The sequence below is a fragment of the Globicephala melas genome, chromosome 11, assembly GCF_963455315.2.
Source record: "Globicephala melas chromosome 11, mGloMel1.2, whole genome shotgun sequence".
In the NCBI taxonomy this organism is placed as follows: Eukaryota; Metazoa; Chordata; class Mammalia; order Artiodactyla; family Delphinidae; genus Globicephala; species Globicephala melas.
The window spans coordinates 30,898,880-30,926,193 of NC_083324.2; the positions used below are offsets into that span (position 1 = coordinate 30,898,880).

The 27,314-nt window shown below is 43.6% G+C and overlaps 2 protein-coding genes across 9 annotated transcripts in view; one reads left to right on the plus strand and one right to left on the minus strand.

The window, feature by feature from the left end:
- Positions 1-21,814, plus strand: part of ACOX2 (acyl-CoA oxidase 2) — a 35,705-nt gene extending 13,891 nt beyond the window's left edge. Inside the window, exons 10-15 of the mRNA XM_060308247.1 lie at positions 3,039-3,229; positions 4,804-4,974; positions 7,469-7,574; positions 11,437-11,654; positions 18,156-18,288; positions 21,474-21,814. Of these exons, the coding sequence (XP_060164230.1) occupies positions 3,039-3,229; positions 4,804-4,974; positions 7,469-7,574; positions 11,437-11,654; positions 18,156-18,288; positions 21,474-21,536 (882 nt within the window). The 3' untranslated portion in view covers positions 21,537-21,814. The remainder of the gene's footprint in view (positions 1-3,038; positions 3,230-4,803; positions 4,975-7,468; positions 7,575-11,436; positions 11,655-18,155; positions 18,289-21,473) is intronic.
- Positions 21,815-24,535: 2,721 nt separating this feature from the next.
- The window catches only part of KCTD6 (potassium channel tetramerization domain containing 6), a 57,711-nt gene continuing 54,932 nt past the window's right edge, over positions 24,536-27,314 (minus strand). For all 8 annotated transcript variants that reach the window (XM_060308056.2, XM_060308055.2, XM_030867558.3 and 5 more), the window contains 2 exons: positions 27,183-27,252; positions 24,536-25,935 (listed from right to left, as the gene is read on the minus strand). In XM_060308056.2, coding sequence (XP_060164039.1) covers positions 25,249-25,935; positions 27,183-27,209 — 714 coding nt within the window. In that variant the 5' untranslated portion in view covers positions 27,210-27,252 and the 3' untranslated portion in view covers positions 24,536-25,248. The remainder of the gene's footprint in view (positions 25,936-27,182; positions 27,253-27,314) is intronic.

Below are 27,314 nucleotides of genomic sequence, written 5' to 3' on the forward strand. Positions count from 1 at the left end.
GAACATTTAATCCATTTACATTTAAGTTAATTATCGATATGTATGTTCCTATTACCATTTTCTTAATTGTTTTGGGCTTGTTTTTGTAGGTCCTTTCCTTCTTTTGTGTTTTCCACTTAGAGACGTTCCTTTAGCATTTGTTGTAGAGCTGGTTTGGTGGTGCTGAATTCTCTTAGCTTTTGCTTGTCTGTAAAGCTTTTGATTTCTCTATCGAATCTGAATGAGATCCTTGCCTGGTAGAGTAACCTTGGTTGTACATTCTTCCCTTTCATCACTTTAAGTATATCGTGTCACTCCCTTCTGGCTTGTAGAGTTTCTGCTGAGAAATCAGCTTTTAACCTTATGGGAGTTCCCTTGTATGTTATTTGTCATTTTTCCCTTGTTGCTTTTAATAATTTTTGTCTTTAATTTTTGTAAATTTGATTACTGTGTGTCTTGGTGTGTTTCTCCTTGGGTTTATCCTGCCTGGGACTCTGCACTTCCTGGATTTGGGTGGCTATTTCCTTTCCCATGTTTGGGAAGTTTTCGACTATAATCTCTTCAAATATTTTCTCTAGTCCTTTCTCTCTCTCTTCTCCTTCTGGGACCCCTAAAATGCGAATGTGGTGTGTTTAATGTTGTCCCAGAGGTCTCTTAGGCTGTCTTCATTTCTTTTCATTCTTTCTTCTTTATTCTGTTCTGTGGCAGTGAATTCTACCATTCTGTCTCCCAGGTCACTTATCTGTTCTCCTGCCTCGGTTATTCTGCTATTGATTCCTTCCAGTGTAGTTTTCATTTCAGTTATTGAATTGTTCATCTGTGTTTGTTTGTTCTTTAATTCTTCTAGGTCTTTGTTAAACATTTCTTGCATCTTCTCAATCTTTGCCTCCATTCTTTTTCCGAGATCCTGGATCATATTCACTATCATTATTCTGAATTCTTTTTCTGGAAGGCTGCCTGTCTCCACTTCATTTAGTTGTTTTTCTGGGGTTTTATCTTGTTCCTTCATCTGGTACATAGTCCTCTATCTTTCTGTGAATGTGGTTTTCTTTCCACAGGCTGCAGGACTGTAGCTCTTCTTGCTTCTGCTGTCTGCCCTCTGGTGGATGAGGCTATCTAAGAGGCTTATGCAAGCTTCTTGATGGGAGGGACTGGTGGTGGTAGAGCTGGGTGTTGCTCTGGTGGGCAGAGCTCAGTAAAACTTTAATCTGCTTGTCTGCTGATGGGTGGGGCTGAGTTCACTCCCTGTTGGGTGTTTGGCCTGAGATGATCCAGCACTGGAGGCTACAGGCTCTTTGGTGGGGCTAATGGCAGACTCCGGGAGGGCTCATGCCAAGGAGTACTTCCCAGATCTTCTGCTTCCAGTGTCCTTGTCCCCGCAGTGAGCCAAGCCAACCCCCGCCTCTGCAGGAGACCCTCCAACACTAGTAGGTAGGTCTGGTTCAGTCTCCTATGGGGTCATTGCTCCTTCCCCTGGGTCCTGATGTGCACACTACTTTGTGTGTGCCCTCCAAGAGTGGAGGCTCTGTTTCCCCCAGTCCTGTTGAAGTCCTGCAATCAAATCCCACTAGCCTTCAAAGTCTGATTCTCTGGGAATTCCTCCTCCCAGGTCCTTTGCCAGACCCCCAGGTTGGGAAGCCTGACGTGGGGCTCAGAACCTTCACTCCAGTGGGTGGACTTCTGTGGTATAAGTATTCTCCAGCTTGTGACTCACCCACCCAGCGGTTATGGGATTTGATTTTATTGTGATTGCGCCCCTTCTATTGTCTCATTGCAGCTTCTCCTTTGTCTTTGGATGTGGGGTATCTTGAACTTTTTTGGTGAGTTCCAGTGTCTTTCTGTCGATGACTGTTCAGCAATTAGTTGTGATTCCAGTGCTCCCGCAAGAAGAAGTGAGCTCATGTCCTCCTACTTCACCATCTTGAACCAATCTCTCTTCTCTTGTTGCGGAGCAGGGGCTCTAGGCACGGGTTTCAGTAGTTGTGGTACGCAGGCTCAGTAGTTGTGGCTCGCAGGCTCTAGAGCACAGGCTCAGTAGTTGTGGCACACAGGTTTAGCTGCTCTGCGGCATGTGGGATCTTCCCAGACCAGGGATCGAACCCGTGTCCCCTGCACTGGCAGGCAGATTCTTAACCACTGTGCCACCAGGGAAGTCCCCCCTGGTGTGTCTCTGAAACCTGGAAAGCTCTGAAAACCAAAAGTCATTTAGAACTCATTTGGTGGCACAGTTTGACCTGAATTAACCTGATTTATCCCACTGAGTGTGAATACATTTTGCAGCCGAAAATATTAATACACTGGATCACTAGGGTCTCCCTGGACTCCTCTAGGGGTATTATATATAATCTACCTTAAATGCGCTGCTTTACCTTTCTAAAATTCAAAACATATCTGATTACAAAACGCATCTGGACCCAAGATTCTCAGATAAAGGACGGTGGCCTTACATTCAGATTTGGTCTGTCCAGGCTCTGTGCTTTGTAAGCATTGCTTCAGTAATCCTTCCAACTGTACCGCAGGCACCATTTGTATACCCATTTTACAGATGAGGAAAGTGAAGCACAGAGAGGTTAAGGGACATGACCCTTCCTCCCAAGGACTTGAAAGTGTGAAAGATGGGTAAGGGCTTTCAAGAACCAAAAACTCAAACCAGGTTGGCTGCCTGGCAGCCCCTCCTACAACCCAGAGCAGTGGGCTGATGGTGGACCTGCATCCTCACAGACAAGCCCTCCAAAACCTCTGCCTGCCAGCAAAATCCACAGCTCCCGGATAATGGCGAGACCAATCCTAGAAGCACTCTCTTCCCAAGATCCTGGAGACACTGGTCTAGACAGTTTTCCTTCGTTCTTATTGCCCCTACAGCAACACTGCCTCTTTTTATGACCTTGGGTGAGTCACGTAACCCGAGTCTGTCTTCTCATTCATAAAGTTGTGAGCTGAGGAAACAGTTCTTATCTCACAGAGCTGTTCTCAGCATAGAGTGGGTGCTCCATGAGTGGTAAGCATGGCTGTAACTGAACGGCCCCTTAGGCCACCTGACCCCCTTCCTGTTTTTGCAGCTTCACGCACTGAGTGCAGGTATGAAGGCCTTGGTGTCGGACTTCTGCGTCCAGGGAGCTGAGCTGTGCCGCAGGGCCTGTGGTGGACATGGCTACTCGAAGCTGAGCGGCCTGCCCTCCCTGGTCACCAGAGTGACAGCCTCCTGCACCTACGAGGGTGAGAACACGGTGCTCTACCTGCAGACAGCCAGGTAAGGCCCACGTCTCTGTCCAACCCTCAGGGACCCCACCAAGCTTCTGCCTGGGTTGAAGCACCATCTGATGCCCACAGAGGGAGCAGACTTTGGGGACCACCGTCTGCAGACTGTCCAACTCGCACATTATGTCTCCAATCCATCCACTTCTCCCCAGACTCATGCAGCTCCCAGCCAGGCTGCCACACCCTCCACCAGGACAACATCAATCTCCTCGCTGGTCAGCTGCTTCCACCCTGCCCCATTTCCATCCTTCCTCCACAGGCAGCCAGGGGGATTTTTTTGAAGCCTAAAGAAGATCACATCTTTCCCTTGCTTGAAATTCTTCAATGGCTTCCCACAGCTCACAGGAAAATGCCACAGTCCACACTGTGGCCTGCAAGGACCTTAAGACATGGCCCCTGCCTCCCCTCCATCCTCTCACAACCTTCTCCTCTGCTCACTTTGCCAGCCACACGTTTCTTCTTCGGGGCCTGCACACTCACTTCCCTCCCCCTAATCCTCTCCACCGCCAGGCTCCTCCTCATCTTCAGGTCTCAGCTAAAATGACACTTCCTTCAGATGCCCCCCTACTGCGTCTCTTTTTGTGTGACGGGCCTTGAGGGCAGGGAGTCTGCCGGCCTTGTTCACTGCAGCATCCCCAGGTTCAGCACAGGGTCTGCACCAGGAGGCTCCAACCTGAAAGGCAGGGAGGAATGGCTGATTCCCCCTCCCCGCAACAGGCGGTTTCTTTCTCTCTCTCTTATGTCTGTGGGTCTCGTGGCTGACCAGGCCTTTCACGTGCGTCTATCTCAGGTGAGTAGACAGGCCAAATACTTCTCCAGGCAGGGAGAAAGGACCTGCTGGCAAATTGGCTAGGTAACATTTCTTTAAAAAAATTTTAAACATACAACATTTGTTTTTTCTTTTCAAATTACAAAAGGAATACAAAATCATGTATTAGATACTCTATGCCCCGCACTGTGCCAAGTGCTCTGCAAATATTATCTCATTCAGTTTTCCCAAACCCCCTCTCAGGTGACCCCATCCTCATCTAGAGATGGAGGCACTGAGGCTGAGGGAAGTGAGGTCACACAGGTCTGCATGGAGCTGCAGAGGAATCTAGGGTTGTCTGACCCAGAGCCGCTAACCATTGGATTAGCACAAGGAAGAAGCTAAGAGTCACCTGTAGTTCTCCTATACATGCTTGCAATCTTGCATCTATCCTTTTATGAGCTAAGAAAATTTAATTTCCGCCATCACTGTACAATTCATCATAAATCCCCGAATCATAAGATCTTAGCCAAGAGAAAAGATTCTGTTTGTTCAGGTATCAAAAGAATTTATGTTCATGGTCTGAGAATGTCTGAAGTCTACAGCTCCAGCTCCATTTCACTGTGAAAGAAGCTACAGCCTCGGGATGCATTTCGGCTTTTGAGTGAAGAGTAGCTATCAGTAGGGACCTGGGAAAGAAAGTGGGTGGCCCTGGTTCTCCCACGGGGAGCGTAAGAGTGCATGACGCTGGGAGAGGGGTGCTGGGCTGTCCCTCAGGGCTCCCCACCCTCTCACCTGCTGGTACCCCTGCCCCCTAGGTTTCTGGTGAAGAGCTACCTGCAGGCTCAGGAGTCCACATCACAGAGGTCTCTCCCTCAGTCTGTTGCATACCTGACTGCACCTGACCTGGCCAAGTGCCCAGCCCAAAATGTAGCTGACTTCCTCCACCCAGAGCTTTACACCACGGCCTGGGCACACGTGGCAGCCAGGTAAGCCAAGCTCAGAAATCAACCATCCCACCTGGGGGCAGGCTCCTTCCCACTAAGGCCTTTGGGACTGGCTGGGTGGACATTCTAGGATACTCTTCCAAAAACCACCCCCTTCCCCAACCTCCTCAGTCCTCTCAGCTCCTGCCACCAGGGGCAGAAAGGAGAATTCAACCTGTCAGCCATGGACCACTATCACTTCCCCATCCTGGTCAAGATAGTAGGAAGACATCACCCCTCTAGCCAGTGCAAGGAATTTTTAAAATCTTAGGTTCTTACTGTGGTTTGCATTACAAAGAATGTACCCATATGTAAATACTACATATGTATTGGTACATAAATACTAATAAATAAAGCAATACAGTCATCCATCCGTATCTGCAGGGGATTGGTTCCAGGACCCCTGCAGATACCAAACTCCCAGGATGCACAAGTCCCTTCTATAAAATGGGATATTTGCAGATTTGCAATATTATGTGTAGGTATTTGCATATGCACATCCTCCCATTTACTTTAAATCATCTCTAGATTACTTATAATACCCAATAAAATGTAAATATTATGTAAATAGGTGTAAATACAATGTAAATGATATGTAAATAGTTGCCAGCATGCAGCAAATTCTATTTTTGCTTTTTGGAACTTTCTAGAATGTTTTTTCCCCAAATATTTGATTCTTGGTTGAATTTGAAGATGTGGAAACTGTGGATACAGAGGGACAACTGTGCTCACATATTCGAAATATCCCACAATCTAAAAATAATTTTCAAAAATGTGACTATAACAAGGGATAGTATATGTTTATTTCCAGGGTCTAGTAGGCTCCAGGTAACACAGACAAGACCAAGGACTCCTCCATTCTGTCATCCAGCAAATATCGTTGGACACTTACTGTATGTCAGGAATGTCCAAACATGCCAGGGGGCTGGGAATAAAGACACCGTCATGGAAAAGGTGGAGAGATTTAGCTACCTAGAAAGGAAACCTTCTGAGCCCCTCCCCAACTAAAACACCAAAAAACCCTGGAAAAAACAGTTTCATTATATAATATGAGGTCTTATAACCTAACCTGTGGTCTCAGGGATGGTTAATAGTCATTTCAAGATCACAAGCAACTTGGGACATTCATTTATGTTTTTCCACAAATATTTAGTACCTATAATCTGCCAGGCACTGTTCCAGTCACTAGGGATCTATCAGTAAACCAGTCCGACAAAAAGCCCAGGCCTCGGGCTTCCCTGGTAGCACAGTGGTTAAGAATCCGCCTGCCAATGCAGGGGATATGGGTTCGAGCCCTGGTCCGAAAGATCCCACATGCCACGGAGCAACTAAGCCCGTGCGCCACAACTACTGAGCCTGCGCTCTACACCCCACAAGCCATAACTACTGAGCCTGCATGTTGCAACTACTGAAGCCCGTGAGCCTAGAGCCTGTGCTCCACAAGAGAAGCCCCCGCAATGAGAAGCCCACACACCGCAACGAAGAGTAGCCCCCGCTCGCTGCAACTAGAGAAAGCCTGCACGCAGCAACGAAGACCCAATGTAGGGGAAAAAAAAAAAAAACCCAGGTCTCACAGAACTAACATTTCAGTTGGAGCAGTGGGGCAGGCAAAATAAGGCTGCTCAGGGTAATTAAAATGCCATCAAAGTTGGTCTTCCATATCCCCAGATGCAGAACCTGTGAATAAGGAGGGTGACCATACTATACTTTTATACCGGGACTTGAGTATCTCGATTTTGGTATCTGTGGTGGTCCTGGAACCAATCCCCCCGGAAATACCAAGGGACGGCTGTATATTGCTTTTTGCTTAGAACTCAATGTGACATGTGCTTATCTATCCCATGACAAAGCAAAATAAGTATTGCTTAATAAACAGTTTGTTTTGCATACAAATTCCAAGGGTCATGAGTGGATGGGCAGGGAATAGAAAATAAAAGAATAAAGGTTAACTAAATGGCAAATTACCAATTTCGTGGTTTGGAGAACAAGGATTGGTTTTCTTTTCTCCTCTTTTCTTTTCTTTTAAGGTCCCTTTGGTAGAACTTAGAGCAGACTGGGTGACTGACAGGCTTCACCAGCCTTTAGAGGAAAACCACTCTCCTTGCTCAGCCATAGGAAGTCAGTCAGTTGAATGGCCTGAAAACACTGGTATCAGGATGGAGTCTGCATTAGAAAGAAGGGATGGTGCCCGGGCCCTGAGGCTTTACAGCCGGGAGGTTAAGAACAGCTCCACTCCTTACTAGCTACGTGACGTGACGCTGGACCAGTTAATTAGCCTCTCTAGCACTCAGTGTTCCCCACTGCAAACTGGGAACGCCTACTCTTAAAAGGGTTAAAGAGACAACGTATACCAAGTATTTAGGTTTGTAACACAAACAAATGGTCAATAAATTGGTATTATTTCTACTTCTGTGGGACCCCAGGCAGCCTGGGACCAAATGCCACCCATCTCTTCCCCACTTGTTCAAAAACAGAACCTTTTTTCTTTGGCCTTTAGGCTCATAAAGGACTCAGTGCATCACTTACAGACTCTCATGCAATCTGGGGCTGACAGGCACGAGGCATGGAACCAGACCACTGTCATACATCTCCAGGCCGCCAAGGTGAGCTGCCCAGCAGCTAAAGCTGAAACAGACCTGTTTTGTTTCCCCAGCAGGTTGTCCTGCTGAGAAAATCAGAACTCTGCCATTATTCCCCAGCCCTGCTCAGTGGCTGCCTTCATTTGACTTTCAAGGCTTTAGTCCAGGGTATTTTAATTAAAGGACTTAACTCCAAAGCAATCTTACTGGCAGCTCTTAGGGAAAAAGTGTAATGAGGCAGTGTTATTGGATTTGCTTCAGGTTGTTCAAATATTTCCTCCCAGATAGAAAAGCAGGTCAAGTCTCTCCTCAGCCCCACAGGCAATCCTTAGATGTCTGATTCCATTTCCACTACGTTTTGTGTTTGCGCATAATGCACAGTCAGTCAGCAAATATTTGAGCACCCACTCAACATCAGCCATCAGGCTGGGTACTGGGGGCTCAACAGCGTCCACAGACGGCTGCGATCAGGAAAGCACCGTCACGGGGAAATAAATACAGGCTGCCACAAGATCCCAGAGCAGGTGCAAGTCTACCCAGCTTGAGGAGTCAGAAAGCCTTCTCAGAAGCGGCGTATAGGCCAGGACTGCAAGGATGGGCCGAAATTAACCAGGCAAGGGGTGGAGGCTGTGGCTTTGGACAGGAAGGTGTCCCAGCAAAGGGATGAGGAGGTGTAGAAGGAGGAGGCAAGAAAAGGCATGGTGCTTGGGAGGAGATGTACATCCTTCCAAGGAGAACCTAAAGGAAGAAGACAAACCAGGACAGGAAGGAGGATAGGGGAGGAGGAAAGATAGGCAAGGCCTGGCACCTTCTGCACCACTGTGAGAAGTCTGACTTCTGTTTCTCATTGCAGTGGGAAGCCTCTGCAGGGTCTGTATCAGAGGAGCGAAGCGATCAGTTTCATTCTAGAAGGATCATACAGGCTTCAGGGGGTGGAATGGACTGGAGGCTAGAGGCCAGTACGGAGCGGGCAGCAGCAGTCTGGGCAAGGGCTGAGGGTGATCCAGACCATGAATCTGCAAGAGGGCACGGAGAGAAGTGGGTAGATGCAGAGATATTAAGGGTGTAGGAGAAAGGGACGGGCTTCAGGGAGCAATGCGGTGGGAAGGAGGTAGGAATGACTGCTGAGCTCTAGCTAAGGCAGCTGGGACTCTGGCCCTACCTACAGCTGGAAAACCAAGGCGTTCCCTTCAATCCTCAGGCAGCAGGCCCCAAAAATAGCAGGCTAGAACAGGGGAGCCCAGAAGCGTTTTGCAGCCTCCCTCATGGGTCGGGCAGGGCAGGGCTGGTCAGGCAGGCTGGGCATGAGCGCCACCTGGTGACCTGCCACCTCCATCACATCGGCCGGCGCCGGTACTGACTCTGCCACCCTCCATTCCGCTCCGGCCGTCACAGAGGCACACCCTGCTGTGTCAAATGTCCGGGTCAACACAGAAGAGGGTAAGCAAATGCTGTGCTCTCACCAGACACCTAAAAAGGAGCCACACCTGCCCATGATTCGCCTGCTTTCCAAACCCATGGCCGGCCATGCACCACACACTGCTTGCCAGGGTTACCTCATATTAAATGACCCTGAGAGGGAAAGTAAGCATAGCCTCAGTTTTAAGGATGAGCGGCTTCCTGGGAAGACGGTGCCCAAGCCGAGTCTCTAAAGTCATAATGCGCAGGGAAATCTGCGCTTTCTGGTCTTTGGGCTCTGGGAGGACATCTACTCTACAGAAACCTCAAGTACCCAACTGGGTCTCATCTGGAAACCACAAATGTGTAGGTAGAGTGATGGCAACACAGCGGGGGGGTGGGGGGGGGACAGTGGCAGAGGGGTGGAGGAGGAGGACCGGACCCTGGCCTAAGTTCTGGTCCCAGCCCATTATAATCTCGCCTCAGTCTCTGGTGGCTTTGGCAACACAGCACAGCGGTTAACAGTACAAACTTGACCGAGAGGCAGCCTACCCTGGTTTGGATCTCACTGCCACCACTCACCAGCCAGTGCTTGGGCAGGCAAGGAACTTAATCTCTCGATGCCTCAGACGCCTCATCTGCAAAATGGAGCTACTGATAGTACCTAACTTGTAGGATTATTGTGAAGATTCAATGAGTTAATACCTGTACAACTTGAAGAGCCACCTAGGCTATAAATGCTACACATCCCACCCCACCCCTAAATTAGGCAGGAAGCAAGACTGAAACAGACACACACACACACACAATAAATAAAGTTCATCGTGTTCAGAGCATAGTGCCGAGGTTTGGCTCAGCCTTTGCCCAAAGGAAGAGGCCACCTTCCTCTCTCTGGTCCTCCTCCTGCTTTGTGAGGCAGAGGTCCTTGGGCAGCTCTTCATCACTCCACTCTTAAACCCAGGTCCCTGAGAATTTAAGGATGTGGCTCTCGGATTAGAAAAGAGAAACAGGGCCTAAGTGAAAAAACTGAGGCTCTCCAGCTGTGCCAAACTGGGTCCAGTTTGAACACCAAGGGCTGTCTGACCCAGCAGGGGCAGCAGAGCACATCTTCTCCTTTTCCATATTCAAATGCTGCAAACCCAGCATGGCTGTGAGCACCCCAGGTCCAGGTGGCAAAGTGGTATTGTTAGCACCCACGTGAGGCCTCCCTGGGAAAGGCAGATCCACTCCAAGTGAGAAACCTCATCAGGTCACTGGCCTGTTGAAGACTCTGGTGGCCCCCTGACCCCCACAGAATAAAATCCCAACCATGTCATTCACAGCCCTTCATCGACCTGGGTCCCAATTGCCCGTCCACCCTAACTTTCACAGTTCCCTGTCATCACCTCACCTTACCCTCAAATTGCTGCAGCCTCCTGAAAGTATAGCCCTGTGCCCGTGCAGTTCTCCCCTACCTAAGAATGACTTTACCCTCATTCCTTGTCCCTCGGGTAAACTCCTTTGATCCCTCAAGACACTCTAAGCCTTGCTACTTCAAGTCACTACCAGTAGGATGGGCATTACTGGGGAGCTATTCCAAAATCTGCATTTTGACAAAATCCCCAGGTAATCTGTACACACATAAAAATTTGAGAAGACCTAATATATATGCTCTCCTTTTCTCTCTCCTCCCATAGAACTCGTATATCCTACCAGATAAAAATAATGTGCATTTGTCTTAGGGAGAAGGGTTTAATAACCAGTAAAGCAGGAGCACCCACCAATCAGAAAGGACTTCAGACCTAAGGGAGGCAGGGTCCTTAAAGCCTCCTGCTGGGTCAGGCGGCGTTAAACCTTTAGTTGCTGGGCTGTGTGGAGGAGGGGGCATCCCTGGGAAGAAGCCTGGCAGAGGAGGTTCTCGCCAGATGAAGGCAGTGGTCACTTACCAACCAGCATCAAAGTATTATTTTAACCACCGACGAAGCCGGACTGTTGTATATGGGCTAAATAGCTTACCTCAAGGAGTTTACATTCTAGCTAGGATAAATTTTGTGTACATCTTGAACCTCTATTCTCTCACTTCAAGGCGCACACACACACACACACACAACCACTGCCTTGAACACGGCAGACAATAAGTAGCTGTTTTCTTGAGAAAAGCAGTGCTGTCCTCCACTGTCCCCAGGTCAGCCTCCAATACTGCTGTATTCTCTCTCTCTGCTTTCAAACCTACTTGAGTGGCCCAAGGAAAATGAGGAAACTAAGGGCCAAGTTCCAGAGCCCACCAGCCCCCAGCACGCACACACACACACGTGTGCACACACACGCGTGCACACACCCCTGTCAAAAAGGCTCAGTTAGACGCGGTGAGCTAGTAGAAAGGCAGCTGCTTGTCAGCCTGCTGGGAAACACGTGGCCACGGCAATCTTATTCCAGCAGTTTTGCCAAGCTTCCAGGATGACTTGTCGAGGCAGAAATCAGAGGCTAACGCATCTCTGTGTCTTTGTAGGCACACCTCTACTATGTCACTGTGAAGATTTTTACAGAAGCTCTGGAGAAACTGGAAAATCAACCAGCAATTCAGCAGGTGCTCAAACGCCTCTGTGATCTCTATGCTTTACACGGCATCATGACTAACACGGGCGACTTTCTCCATGATGGCTTCCTATCCGGCGCCCAAATAGATGTGGCGAGAAAAGCCTACCTGGACCTTCTGCTCCTCATCCGGTGAGTGGCTGCCCTTCGCCCTAAGCCCTTTGTTCACTTCAAACTCCAAAACCTTCAACTCTAAAACCTTGTTAAATGGGGGTCTGGCAAAAGCAGCACCAGCCCTGGACAGGTTTACATCCTAGCATCATTACACCAACGTAAAGCATTATGAATTAATGAAAGGAAAAAATGGGGGGGAATCACAACTAAAAATGCTTTAGAATAAATTATCTAGCTACCTCAATCGAACTCTTCAACATCGTCCAGAAATGACAGAATCTACAGAATATGAATAAAAGCATACTACATATTAATAATATGTATTAATTAATAATATTAATGAGCCTTGGTCTTAGCTAATACTTAAGGAACACTTATGCGTGGCAGGCACTATGCCAAAAGCTTTTATATACATCATCTCATTTAACCCTGTCAGAGTTCTGAAGTGGATACTATTACGCTCCCCATTTTACAGGGGAGGAAATTCAGGCTTAGGGCCCAAGGTCACACAGTGAGCCAGAGGAGGGTCTGGGTACAATCGAGGACCTGTCTGCCTCCAGAGCATGTGCTCTTAAACTGTATGTTAAAGTGAAGGTTGGGCTATTGTTTATTTCAAATATATCCTTATCTTTGTTGAATATGCTTAGTTGACTAAGCTCACTTTAATACTCCCTCAGCTTCAAGACGACATTTTTAAAATCTAGTAATTCACATACTGATTTGTAACACAATAATATAGTTTTTATATGCAGCATAAGGCGGTGCAGTTTAGGGTCATGACATACTAATGCAATACTTTCATCCTGTCACTTTATATATAATCTAAATGATCACTTTAAAAACATATAAAAACCAAAGCCCCAACATGACCAGGGTACTGGAAGAAACAGAAATTAATACTAATTAGTAACCATTGTCCATAAGATGGAAAATGAGCTAACTTGATAACACAACCTTTTCTGAAAAAATAGGATGCCTGTTGTGTATGTTGGGGGCTGGATGTGGCATGACACATGTGTATATGACTTTTCCCCTAGAACCTCCAATAGTTCACATTATCAACAAGACTAAGAACAAAAAGAAAGGGGAATTCACTGGTGGTCCAGTGGATAAGACTCTGCGCTTCCACTGCAGGGGGCATGGGTTCGATCCCTGGTCAGGGAACTGAGATCCCGCATCCCACGCGGCCCAGCCAATAAATAAAGATTTGAATTTTTTTTATATAATAAGATATTCATGAAGGAGGTTTATAAAAACTAGACCAGGTTCTTTTTCTTTCTAACAATATGCAACATGTTACATATGACTCCAAATAAGCACCTAACAGATAGTTGGTGGTCAGTAAATGTCTGTTCAATTAAATCTTCAAAAATTATCAAAAACTACCTTTGATATAATTATGCCCCGGGTATTAAACTTTCCCTAATATAGAGAATCCAGTGGTGGGAACCATTAATAGCATGATTGAGTACTGCACAGTTCAAGCCCAAGTGTATCTAACTTTCTGAAACGCTTGGCATTTAAAAGCACATGAAGACAATAATGTTCTAGCCCTGACTGCCAGTGATAATGAAACACAAACGATCACCTTAATACCTATAAGCATGATTTTTTAAATCTCCAACAGCACACTAAGTGCTTCCCATGGCCCCAGAGGCTTACAATTCAAGACAAGAAAGACAGCACTGACACAAATAGACAACTTATGCATGCAACAAACCCACAAACTGATTTACTCACATTATGGTTCCTAAGTAACCTTCCGACTACCACAGGGTAATTAGGTATGTAACAGACTCCATGCTTTTAACAGTTCTGTGTTCCATGCCTCGATTATTCAGTATCGCCCTCAGATTTCTGAGATGACAAATGAAGGATGGCACACTATTCTAAGTGACACTGAGAACCAGCTCTCTGTGTTATGGTAATTAACTGACCAAAACAGTTTTTAGTTGTTTAAATGGTCATAAAATCTCAGGTGGGAGACTTCCAGGCAAAGATGGCAGATTGAACATATGCATTTATTTTTGTTCCCTCCTGAAACCCTACTAAAACGTCAGTAAATTAATTTAAAAATTAATAAACCCATAAAAATTTAAATTTTAAAAGGCATTAACACACAAAGAAAGAGAACTGGAGAGGAAACATGAAATTTGGAGAGAAGATGGACTTAGCAGACCTGAATAAACTGAATCATAAACCAGCAGTAGGAAAAGCCAAGAAGCAAACAAGTGCCACCAAAGAACCTCAAGAACTACAGCACCAGGTGCCTCTGGCAATGGGGGTGAAGGTAAACGTGACAGGATGGGTTGGAAGTCTATTTCAGGAGGAGTTGAATCCCCAGTTCCCCTTCTCCTGTCTGAGTAGTTTTAAGGCTTTCCCTGACCGCACCCTGGCAGGAGGGTAAACAGAGGGTCTACAGACTAGGGGACATCAGGCATAGTTGAGGATGAAGAACATCAGGCTACCCTACAGAAAACAGGGGCTTGAATAAATGTTTATAGGCCAATGCTGACAGCCCTCTCCCCCAGCCCTCTTTTCCCACCGGTTCCCAGCAAATTGGCAGCCAGGCTCGTGTCCTGCAGGAAAATGATAACATGATCCTCCTCTAGAGAATCTAACCAGCCCAAAGGAGAGAGAAGTAAAGACACTGACACCGAGGTCCCCCAATGGTATACCCAGTTCACCCCACAGGGAACCCCACACTGACAAGCACACCCAGACTTCTAATCAGCTAGTTAATGCCCCACTCTTAGCTATGATCAGACACTCAGGGATCTCCAGACACCTGAGGAAAGCCCTTGACATAAAAGACAGAGACCAAGCAAGAACAAGGCAACTCGAGGCTCACAAAAGAATCTTCACAGAGAACTTTTTTGAAAGATCAGTAATATCCTCAAAGAGTTAAGAGGAGCTATGGCAACCACAAAACAAGAATGTCATTTCTTAAAAAGTAATATTCAGAGAACCAAAAAAAAAAAAAAGGGCTCTATGAAATTAATGATAGTGAAAATGAAAAGCTCAATTAAAGGACTGGAAGACAAAGCTGCAGAAATCTCGCAGAAAGAAAGCAAAAAGGCAAGAAGACAAAAATAGGAGAGAAGATAAAAATAGTAAGAGGACTGATCCTAACTGTCCATCATCTAAAGAACAGGTCTAGAAAGAGAAGAAAAAGAAAGCAGAAGGGAGCAAATCATTAACAAAATAATTCAAGAAAATACTCCTCAAATGAAGGATATGAGTTTCAGACTGAAAAGGCGACAGACTGGAGGAGAGGAAACAAACACACATACACAAAATAAGTCAAACATATAGCGTGCAAAGTGGTAATAAACGCTACGAAGAAAAAGATAGCAGAGAAGGGGGATGAGGAATGCTGGGGGTGGGGGTGGAGGACTGTAGTTTCAAATAGGTTAGAGAAGGCCTCTCGGGGAAAGTGATGTCTGAGGAAAGATCTGAAGGTGGGGAGGCGAGAGGAGCCATGTGGTTGGCTGGGAAAAGTGCATTCCAGGCAAAGGAGAAGTACAAATGCTGCAAGCCAGAGAGTGCTTGGCATGTCCATCCAGCAAACAGAGAAGAGGCCGCAGCAGCTGGAGTGGCATGACTGAGGTGGAGAATGAGAACAGAGGTCAGAGAACTAGGGGTGGACTGGGAACGACAATGGAGTGGGTGTAGGTCACTGCAAAGACGTAAGACTTTGACTTTCACTTTGTGTGAGAACAAGGAAGGTTCTGAGCGTAGGACAGACACAATATGAGGAGATCTGAGGTGGTTTCTAAAGGATCACTCCAGCTGCCATATTAAGAATTGACTCGGGAGGGGGACAAGAGTGAAAAGCAGGGAGTCCAGTCAGGAGGCTGCTGCAATAATCCAGGGGAGAGATGCTGCTGGATTGGACCAGGGTGATAGCACTGGAGGTGGTGGGAAGTGGTAGAAGTCTGGATATATTTTGAAGGTAGAACAAGATTTGCTGACAGATTAGATATGGAATGTAAGAGACAGAGAGGAGTTCAGGTTTTGGGCCAGGACAGAGTCGCCATTTACTATAAACGGGGAAGACTACAGGAAAGCCAGGTTTGGGCAGGATGGATAGAAGGTCTAGAAGGTCAGGAGTTTGGTTTTGAATACATCAAGTTTGAAGAGCCTGCTAGAAATCAAGTAAGATGTTAGTAAGCAGGAGAGACTGGAGAGAAAAATTTCGAAGTCACTGGCATATCGTTGGTATTTAAAGCCATGAGAAGGATGGTATCACAAGGGGTGAGTGTATGAAGAGAAGAGGCCCAGGTACGGAGTCTTGGGACCCTCCAAAGATGATGATGAGGTGACCTCGACAAGAGCTGCTTCAGTGGAATGGTGGGAGTGAAGACCTGAACGGATCTAGTTGAGAAGAGGCGGAGAAGAACTGGAAAGAGCAAGCATCAACAAGCAGAACTCTTTCAAGTTTTGTCACAAAGTGGAGCCAAGATATGGGTCAGATGATGGAGAGGGAAATAGAGTCAAATGATAGTTTTTATTTTCATTTTTTTGCGGTACGCGGGCCTCTCACCGTTATGGCCTCTCCTGCTGCGGAGCACAGGCTCCGGACGCGCAGGCTCAGCGGCCATGGCTCACGGGCCCAGCCGCTCCGGCATGTGGGATCTTCCCGGACCGGGGCACGAACCCGTGTCCCCTGCATCGGCAGGCGGACCCTCAACCACTGTGCCACCAGGGAAGCCCCAAATGATTGTTTTTAGGTGGGAGAAATGACAGCTTGTTTGGAAACTGATGGAAATGTTTCGGGAGAGAGGGGAATTTTGACGTTATAGGGGAAAGGCAGGAGGACTTCTGGAACATTGCTCTCTCTACTAGGCAGGAGGGGAAGGCATCTAGTGGACGAGGAGGGACTGGTCAGAGCTGGGAACCTGGACAGTTTACCTGTACTATGAGAGAAAACCTCATATGTTTAAATGCATGGGTGGGAACTTGTGGAACTCTTCTTACCACTTCTATTTTACCAGTGGAATAGGACTCAAAGTCATCTAGGTTGAGAGAGATGGGGAGGTGAGCAGTGTAGATCTGAAGATCAAAGAGAAGGTGGGAGATAATCATCTAAGAGAATGAAGGAGTAAATGAATTAGAATGTGATATGACTGCCGGGTAGCAATAAGGGCCCACTTGGGTCCTTATTACAACAGTCAGTATTGGTTTTTCCAGCCATATAGTTACAAAGGTATGGGGCAAAGTCGGTGGAAAACTGGAAATAACGAGGAACGGGGTTTTGCTAAACAAGTATGACAAAGCAAGAAAAATTGTTGAATATTGTTTGGAGGGAGTGAATATAATAAATAGACCATGGAATTTCAGACAGATGAGGGAAGCGAGACCATGTAGATGAGGGACTTTAAATAGGCAGTAGGTGCCAGGAGGGTCAAAGAATCATGAACAGCCCTGTAGGAAAATCATTTCATAATAATGATTAAAGGCCATCCAGAAAGGATTAAATAAGTACAGTATCTCAGTCACCTCAAATACTCTGTGAAACGAGCGTTAAGGAAGAGTATAAACAAACAATCACATATTTTATTTTATATCCTCTGCTAAAAGAGGAAGGGAAGCATGTGAACAATTATTTTAATATTTCATTCCATAGGTTAAAATAATTTTGTCGCTTGAAAGGGAAAATAAGAATCATAGAAGTCAGAATAGTAGAGGGAGTAAGCTAGAAAGAGAGGAGACAGTGACAAGAACATGGCTGAGACTATGGTGAGATGCAGGTGTGGATGACAAGGCCTGGTGCGTGATCTCGGCAGACAGTGACAGAGCCAGGCTGTAGAACACGGTCAATGGGGAGAAGATTCAAGGAACTTCCACACAGACAGTGAAATCACTAAGAACTATGACAGAAGTGCTGGAGAGCGACCCCTAGAACAGGAGAGATGTGGTGGGAACGTGGCTCCGCCGTGAACAGAATACATAAAGTCATACTAACATACAGGATACATACAGTCATAACAAGGGAAGCACTGAACATCAGTCTGGCCAACACTGTAATTATATTGGGAGGCAGGAAGGCCGTGGGGAGGAAGCAGAGGTTGGGGGATGGGGAGGGGGGCTGATCGGTACTGCTGAGGAGAGTGGTGCTAAAATAAATCCGGATCTTCTGTAATAGTCAACAGATAATATCTAGCACCAATGAATATGAGGTAGCAATACAAACAAGACATTTAGAGTCATTCGGGTAAATTCCCCAAATATCAGCTAAAAGACTAAAACTGATTGCCTCTAGGGGTAGGGGGAAGAAATGGAGGGGAGAGGCAGGGATATGCTGATTTTCAATAACAAGCCTTGAAGAACTATTTGACTCTTTATGCTGTGCTTATATAACTGATCAAAAATTAAAACTTAAAGAAAAAAAAAGCCGAGTTGTTCGAAAAGTGGATAATGATGCAACTTCTAATTAGGTGTTGTTATTCACCATCCCAGATTAATCAGATTCGCAAAAGCAATCTAAAATACGACTCTTTTGTTTTTTTCTCTCAGAAAGGATGCTGTCTTGTTAACTGATGCTTTTGACTTCACCGATCAGTGTTTAAATTCAGCACTTGGTTGTTATGACGGAAATGTCTATGAACGTCTGTTCCAGTGGGCTCAGAGGTCACCAACCAATACTCAGGTAGTTGAATAGAACACATTATAAATTATGCAAGAGAGCCGAGAGCAAGCAGTGAATATAACTCCATGTTTTCCCATTTTAATTGATCCCCATTAGGTTAGAAATTGCTTGGCATAGCATGTCTATTTAAAATATTTTGAGAATACATAAAAGAAATCTGGAGCAGGGATGTGGCCTGGTAGGAACTCTGAGTCTGAACTGTAATAAGCAAAATGCATTGCTCAGAATTTGGTAAAGGGAATTTGGAGAAAGGCCCAAGCTCTAAATCACGGCTTGACATACACAAGGGCATACACACATAGTGGCGAAGTGGCTTTTAAGTAACAGAAATAAAAAGGTAAATCACTGCACTGATTTAACCATCTTAATTTCAGCCTTTTAACTCTTAGTTTCGTGTTGATACAGTAGGTATTCAGGGGTGATAGGAAGCTTGGGGGTGGGGGTCTCTCTCTCAGCCCTCACTGCCTGCTAGAGATGCCTCCTCCCTCTTCTCTACAAGGAAGAAAATCCCAGGGACAAAGAAGCCTGCTGCACTGCCATCAGTATCCCAGGAAAGCCAAATAAATGACAATTACAAGGGTTATGGCAAAAAGATCCCCAGCTGTCCCAGGAGAGAACACGAGAACTCATTAACAGAAGAAGGGGGAGGACTCATAAAATCCTAACAGTCTACAGCCAGCATCCCAGACTCTCTGCTATGAGCCTCATCGGGAAACATTATGAATATCAACGCCTACATTAACTGGAGTAGAGAAATAAACCCTGTATTTACAATTTGGGGAACCAACATTTACTAGCAGATTTGATACAGATGATCAAAACAAAGACACTCTATAGCTATACAACAGGTTATTTTAAGTTCTATAATGCAGATATGTAATTCAGATGATGAAGTCTAGTTTTTTACCTCTTTCCTCTTCAAATTTCAGAAAAGGTGTCTTAACACCTCATCAAATTGGCACCTCTCAGGCTTTCATTCACACTTAGCATGGTGTTAGACTTGCTCTTAACATTCTGCATCCTGTCATACCTCATAGCTTAATTTAACATGGTTATCTAAAGTTGCAACACAACATTACCCCCAAGATGGTTGTCAGCTAGAAGGCCAATCCCTGTCTCCAGGAAGGCATCCTTTTAACTCAACAAGGAAAGATAAAGAACTTAACTAAAGAAGGTACAATACATTTACTGCTTAGTACAGTTAAGCTACTTCTAGTGTGTTACTTTTTCTAATGATTAGATCTCTCTACTTTCTAACATTTAAATCCTGGCATAGAACTACAGCAATCCTGCCACTCCAGATTAGCCCCTGTGGTCTAAAGAAACACACGTGCCCTTTGGTACTTGAGAGAAAAACCTACCCTGCCTTAACACCTGTCAGGAAACACTGACATATCTAGCTCAAACCCGCTTTACTAGCAACACAAGGAAACGTGCCAGTTCTCCTGATTCCTCGTATTCACCAAAGAACACAGGGGCTTCCTTGTCTTTTACTTGTTTCTACTCTTCATCTTGAAAGAATTTAATCTGGACACTATATGAGGGCAGGCTTGTCTAGATGAGGGGCATGACTGACCCACAGCATCAGCAGACTTGGTAAGACGGTGATGCACGCCATCCCATTCACTCTTCCCTATCTCCTGCCACGTGACTGTGAACAAGGATGGAGTTTTCATCTTCCCAACTCCAGGGTCTATCACAGAGTAGATACTTTGCATTTACGGAGTAAATGAACATGGTTCTGTGACCTACGCAGCGGAACAAGGACCCTGCTGCATACCCAACACTGCAAACTTTTGCCATCCTAGCTTACATTACCTTGCACAAAAGGTGACAGGTACAGCAACGTGACTCTTTCATGCACAGCGATTTTAAGAATGTGAGATTGTAAGTGACCTTGAAGAATGCTTCCAGTTAGTTAAAACGACACTTTGTTGACAACTAATATATGGCTCCCTAATCTTACATTTCTGGCTCCTCTAGGCACCACCAAAATAGCCCTTTTAAAGTGTAGTTTCTAATCTGCTGTAGGTAATTTTGAAACTGCAGTTAGAGACATTTTTCCTCATTTGCACTGGCAGAAAAAGGAACACTACAGGTATTTCAAATAAATTAAAACAAAAGCTACTTTGAAACATGCCTTGTAGACACAAAAGTACACACAGGAATTTATTTCACTGACATTTCTACCAAAAGAAAAGTGCTATGCTGTGTTGAATGTCTTAGAATTATAAGAGTCTCTCCTGTCTGGGGCAGGTTAGGTGCTGAGCTTTATCCCCAGACAGGATGATGCACTCCCATGGTTTACTCTCGCTATGGTGTTCTGCCTTTTGGCTTTTTTCCTGATTTGGATGCTATTTCAAGACAGTTTCTCCGAAATGAACTGCAAAAGACTGTTCCTGTTCCCCACGTGCACTCCTATCTAAGTGATTCCCTATAGATGCAAGCAGTGAAAGAACCACTGGGGATAATTTCAAAATAAGAATCCTATTTCTCCCCAATTATTCTATTGCAGAAATTTATTCAAGTAGTTGCCAGATGCAACTACTGATCCATGCATTCATTCAATCTGATCCATGCATTCATTCAATCATTCAACAAATAGTTACTGAGCATATGAGGTATGCCAGAAACTATTCTAGGTACTGAGGACACAGGAGAACAAAAGAGTCATAGACCCTGTCGTCAAAGAGCTTACAGTTTTAACTGAGACAGGCAAAAAAGTAAACAAGTAAATACTATAAAAGATGGGGGTAGAGCTGTGAAGAAAAGAAATCAAGACATCACATTAGAGAATAATGGGGATACCCAATTCTGACACAGAATATTGCTTACCTGATTTCACCTTCTGGCTCCTTGCTTTGTGGTTAACATGTTCAATTTCAAAGAGCCTCAAAGAGTCAAGCCTTTCATTTGTATTAAATCCCAAAAGCAAATGATAGCTGTGTTTTTTTAATTGGCCACCTGCATCCACAATTTAAAATCTGCATGAGAAAAGGAAGGATGCCCTTTGGAAAAAATGTTTCCCCATATGTTCACACAAAATGAATTTTAAAAATAAATTAAAATATTAAGAATCGTATGTAATGTTACTTTTTTGAAACTAAAAACTTAATTTGAAAGTAGAAGTCATTAATCCTGGCAGAAATAGTCTGTCTTAACAATGCACTTTTTTCTACAAACAGGGGAACCCTGCCTATGAGAAATATATAAGACCACTATTACAAGGCTGGAGATCCAGGCTATGAAATAATCAACAGCATTCAGGAGGCACCACCACGTGGTAATGGTACTATGGCATGTGCATCATTAAAATCTACAACTACATATGTATGTATTTTTTAAAAAGGATCATTATCTTCCAGAGACACAGACTGAAGCAGATGAAATATCTGTGATTTATTTCAAAATAATCCATGGGAAGAAAAAGGGGGAGTGAATCATTGTTGAAGCTATTCAATGGGTACGTGGGTGTTTACATTATTCTACTTCCGAATATGTTTGAAATTTCCCACAATAAAAAAACAGTAGCACTATCCATTTGCAGCTTCTATTTTGTTAAATGCCAGGATTTGCTTTAGAGCTAGCAAAAGCCAATAGACTCATTAGTTATCACTTGTGTCCTTATAGCACACATTTATTTATCCCAGGGCTTAAAAGAACACATACACACACACACACACACACACAATCCTCTTCTAAAAGTGCCTATACTTGGTATAATCTAAATAAAATGTAGATCACCACACACCAATCAGAATGGCTGTCATTAAAAAGGTAATAAATAGGGCTTCCCTGGTGGCGCAGTGATTGGGAGTCCGCCTGCCGATGCAGGGGACGTGGGTTCGTGCCCCGGTCCGGGAGGATCCCACGTGCCCGCGGAGCGGCTGGGCCCGTGAGCCATGGCCGCTGGGCCTGCGCGTCCGGAGCCTGTGCTCCGCAACGGGAGAGGCCACAGCAGTGAGAGGCCCGCGTACCAAAAAAAAAAAAAAAAAAAGGTAATAAATAACAAGTACTGGCAAGGATATGGAGAGAAGGAAACACTTGTGCACTGCCGCAGGGAATGTAAGTTGGTGCCGCCTCTATGGAAAACAGTATGGAGGTTCCTCAAAAAATTAAAAATAGAACTATGATACAATCCAGCAATTCCACTTCTGGGTATTTACCCAAAGAAAACAAAAACACTAATTTGAAAAGATACATGTACCCTTACGTTCACTGCAGCACTATTTACAACAGCCAAGATCTGGAAGCAACCTAAGTGTCCAACACATGAATGGCTAAAGAAACTGTGGTGTACATAAACAAAGGAATATTACTCAGCCATAAAAAAGAATGAGATTGTGCCATTTGCAACAACATGAATGGACATAAGACGGTACTGGCTAAGTGAAATAAATCAAACACAGGAAGACAAATACCATACGATTTCACCTACATGTGGAATCTAAAAAACAAAACAAATGAGCAAACAAAACAGAACAGAAACAGACTCATAGATACAGTGGTGGTTGGCGGAGGTGGGGATGGGATGTAGGTGAAAGGGATTAAAAGGTACAAACTTTCAGTTATAAAATAAGCAAGCCACGGGACGTAATGTACAGCATAGGGAGTATAGTCAATAATAGTGTGATAACTTTGTATGGTGACAGATGGTTACCAGACTTACAGTGATCAATTCGTAATGTATATAAATGTCGAATCACTATGTTGTACACCTGAAACCAATATTATATTGTACATCAACTATACTTCAATTAAAAAAATGAAAAGGAAAAAAATACAGCCTTAGGAATACAACTAACATAAATGTTTAAAAAATCAACTCTTCCAAAGTAAAAATGATTTAAAGTTTCATAAAAGACATAATTGTCTCAAACTACCCAAATATAACCAACCTACATTTTTCACATCATTTTCAACTACCCGAGTATATAAAACACTCAAAATTGAATACCATCAAACAAATTAAATTGCAAAAAATCTCAGCGGGCTACTTTTCCTAATTTACTCATATAAATAATCACTTAATTGTTAATAATTTATAAATCTGAGAAAATTTACCAAAAGCAAACTTATCTCCAGTAATCTGGACAAGGAAGAGACCTCATAGATGTTTTACTCTTAAAACCTTGGAACAATTATTCATTCCCATTTCCATACCTGTTTTCAACCCAAATAATTTCATCTTTCATTCACCTCAGCTAACTCAACAACACATAGCTGGCTGGGCTGTTCCTTTTCTTGTCTCTTTTTTAGGTAACCACTAATCAGTTTGAAGGAGGAGACCATTTTCTAAAAAGATAACCTCATACTTAGTACATTTACTGAAACCACAGCAACCTACCAATAACATTAAGGGATTTTAGTTTGAAGATGGTAAAAATGGGGTAGTTACAGGTTTCTGGATATTGGTCATTTGTCAAATCTTAAGTTTTCAGAGAGACGTGGGCAGAAATGGATGTAAGTAAATATTCTCATCCTTCTTTGAAAGAGAATTTCAGAATCTTCTCAGAGGAGAAAAGGAGTGAGCTTCCCCAGTCACACAGCCTCAGTACTCTACTCCTCCCTTAGACAACGGGGAAGAAATTTCTGAACTCTCTTTTAAAAGGTGTTCTAGCAAACTAGGAAGTTTCACTACAGCTAACATAATCCTTCCAGTGAGTAACTTCCAAGAAATAGAATCAAATGAACTTATGCAAAATCAAATGAACTTATGCAAAATAAGACTACAGTAAAATTTTAAAAAGTACATGATATTTCCAACTGTTCTAGATCCTTCATTCACTGCAGTTTTCTTCTCCTCAGAAATTTAACCTTAATAACAAAATACATTTGTGGGTCACCATAATATATGAGAATAAAATGGCTGAAGAGTCGGTTTGTCCCTGTGCTCGATAGATACAAAGCTATAATAAGGGTCATAGAGCAATGACAACTGGTGGCTTACTGAAGAAAAATCTATAATCTTCAAAATAAGTCCTATTTGAAAAAAATTTGTCAAACTGTACGTTCACTGTCCAGATATGCATTCTTTTAGACAAAACTAATAATTCCATCAATTCCCTGCTTCAACAGCATAGTAGAATTCTATAAACCACATCCTAAAGTTCCACTGAGTCCTCCTGAATCAAATACAAATGTGCTATAGGCAGCATTTATTGGGACATAAAACAATGCATATTTTAGACAAAGAATATGATTTCCCCCCTTAACTGACAATAATCAATAAATACAAACCTAATTTTCACATTTCATTTATTTATTTATTCTGGTAGACAGTACACTTGGGAATTATACTGCACCAGGCATAAGAAGTAAGATTTCTACCACAGGGACATTTTGTATTCAGAAGCCAATATAAATATTTCTAGTCAGACATTTCCATGGCTACAGATATTTGGTTGCTTGATTTATATGCATAGAAAGAAACAGTTGTCATAACTGTAAAAAGCAGTACTTAACAAGTACTTTTAAATGATTGGAACAGTTTTCCTTTAATATTATAATACTGCTTATTGGTTTGAAAACTAGGTCACCCTACATGATGTTTTGATTTTTCCCAAAGGCATCATGAGTACTCTGTTTATTCTTTCATTCCTGCATTTTTAGCCTTCTAGTTGAGTTAGGGACTATTTAATCAGAAATCATTTTAGCACTGTAATAAAAAAAAGCTGTTAGGGGTAGATTATATACCATAATGATTTTCAGACTTCTTTTTATAAAAAAGGTATCTGGAGGCTCTGAACAGGCACATGCATACTCAGGGTGAAGGGAACAAAACATAGAGGAGTCTGCTGAAGCACAAAACTTCCTTCCTTCTGGTCCCCAGTGCCTTCAAATAAATACAAATATTAAAAAAAAAAAAAACTCACACTGTGATTTAAAAAAAAAAAAAAAAATCAGCCTCTTCGATCTCCTGGAGAGTCCATTTCCAGGAACTTCTCCCAGTGCTGGAGGTCAGTCATCTGTCTTCCGGGCCAGCCTGCAGAAAGTCCAGTTGTGCTCCACTGTGTTCTCGTTGGCCCGCTCACTCATGTGATGCACTCGGGTGTTTCGGATTGTGAAACCTTGTTTTGTAATGTATTCCATCAGGTGGACTCGGAGAGAAACTTCCTGGTGATAATCACAGGGTCCAAAAGTAAAGGAAACCTGGCAATCTCTGGTGTCCATCATATGCTTATTCCACTTTGTAAAATAGTTTGATATACCTTCTAGTAAGGAATGGACCTTGGTGGTGATGGTTAATTGGGTTATGATGACAGCTACTGGATTGGAGTACTTAGAAAGCTTCCGAGTACTAGATAACTCCACAACTTCTTCAAAAGTATCCATAGGATACAAAGGCTTGGGGTCATTGAGACACTGAATCAAGGGCTCAATCTGATAAAAATCTGCTTCTTTTCGAAGCAGATCAAATTCCTTAAAATCCAGGGGTAAGGTCAACTCTGAAGTTCGCAAGAAGTTGAGGACATATCGGAAAAGAGGTCCATCTCGATCAATGAAGTAATTGCCTTGAGGGTCTCGAGCTGTGGGGAAGTCCCCCCCAAACATAGCTCCAAGCATGGAATCCGGGTAACGCGTCAGTGTGGTGAGAGACGTTGTGTACAAGTGTCCACCTACATTTAACGTGACTGGGTCAGTCATCTGCAAGTTTTTAAAAAATGATCAGTCATCTGAAATGTTTTTAAATCCTAACTTTGACAGATTAAGAAAATTAGTGGTAACAAGCAAAGCAAAAGATTCAGGCTACAACACATCTAGCAATCCACTGATGCAAAATATAGCTTTATTTTCAGTGAGAAACCCACCCGGATGAAGAGATCTAACATTTGCTTTCAACAGAGAAAAGGGATACGTCCAATTCTTCAAAGCCGTACACTAAAAAAGGAGGACATGGCTTCCAAAGGCACTTTATTTCAGGCCCAGTATCTAGAGAGAAGTTTTCAGGTCAGAGTATATTATGGGAGGAGAGAGGCCAAACTAAAATATACTCATTTAAGTTTTTTTCAGATTTAAAAAAAAAAAAAAAAACTTTCATTTTTCTTAACTCAATTTAACATAAAATAGAATAAAAATGATTTGATAACATAAAACATCTACTTTCAATATTTCTTTTGTCTTTTCCCCCTCAAAAGGAGGCGGGAAATCATGAAATTTATTTTAAAAATAAAAATTTGTGTAGACCTAATCTTCCTAACTTTTTCATGGAAATACCAGTATCAAATACTAAGTTAAAATACACAGTTTGGTCAGCACAATCTCATATATCCAAAGGCTAATAGCAGCTTTCAAATTTCATAATCTGATAGTATATTCACTTTTGTAACATTAATGTTGCAATCTGGCCTTTAATTTTGAAAAGCAAGCTTCTCTAAATAATACATACCTTTGGTTTTTAAAATCATATTTAAGAAATAAAATAAGACAAATAAAGACAGGTACTATACAAATAAAATATTTCTTAGCAAAGGAAAAGGAAAATAGGAAGACACATGCACATGTGAGAAAAAGTGCTAGTGGGAGAAGTCGCACCTTCTCAACCGTTAACCTTCCCAACCACAAGAAAATGTCCTCTCTACCCATTACCTACTAGACATTTAACAGTCACTACTCTATGATGGAAGAGTTTTAAGGGCAACATACTTTAAAGACCAAAAACAAAAATGATTATCAAAAGTTACATAGAGAGTCCATGTTGAGCTTGCTTACCTAAAAACACCAAAGTTAAAACACCCAAAAAATACATCTAAACTAACTGGGGGGGGCGGTTTGCACCACTGATAATTTTCATTCTTATGAGATGTATTATACCTAAAAATACATAAGAGGCGGGGAAAGACACACAAAAATAATTTGCCGGCCTTCAAAATGCATCTGCAAAAGCCTCTCACCATATAGCCCCAGTCTCCATTATCCATCTGCTCCAGTGCTGCGTCTCGGGGAGCCCAGGTTCCAGGGAAACTTGGGGAAGAGAAAAAGACATGTGACAGTGCATGAAACTATGAAAACAGAATAGAAAAGTT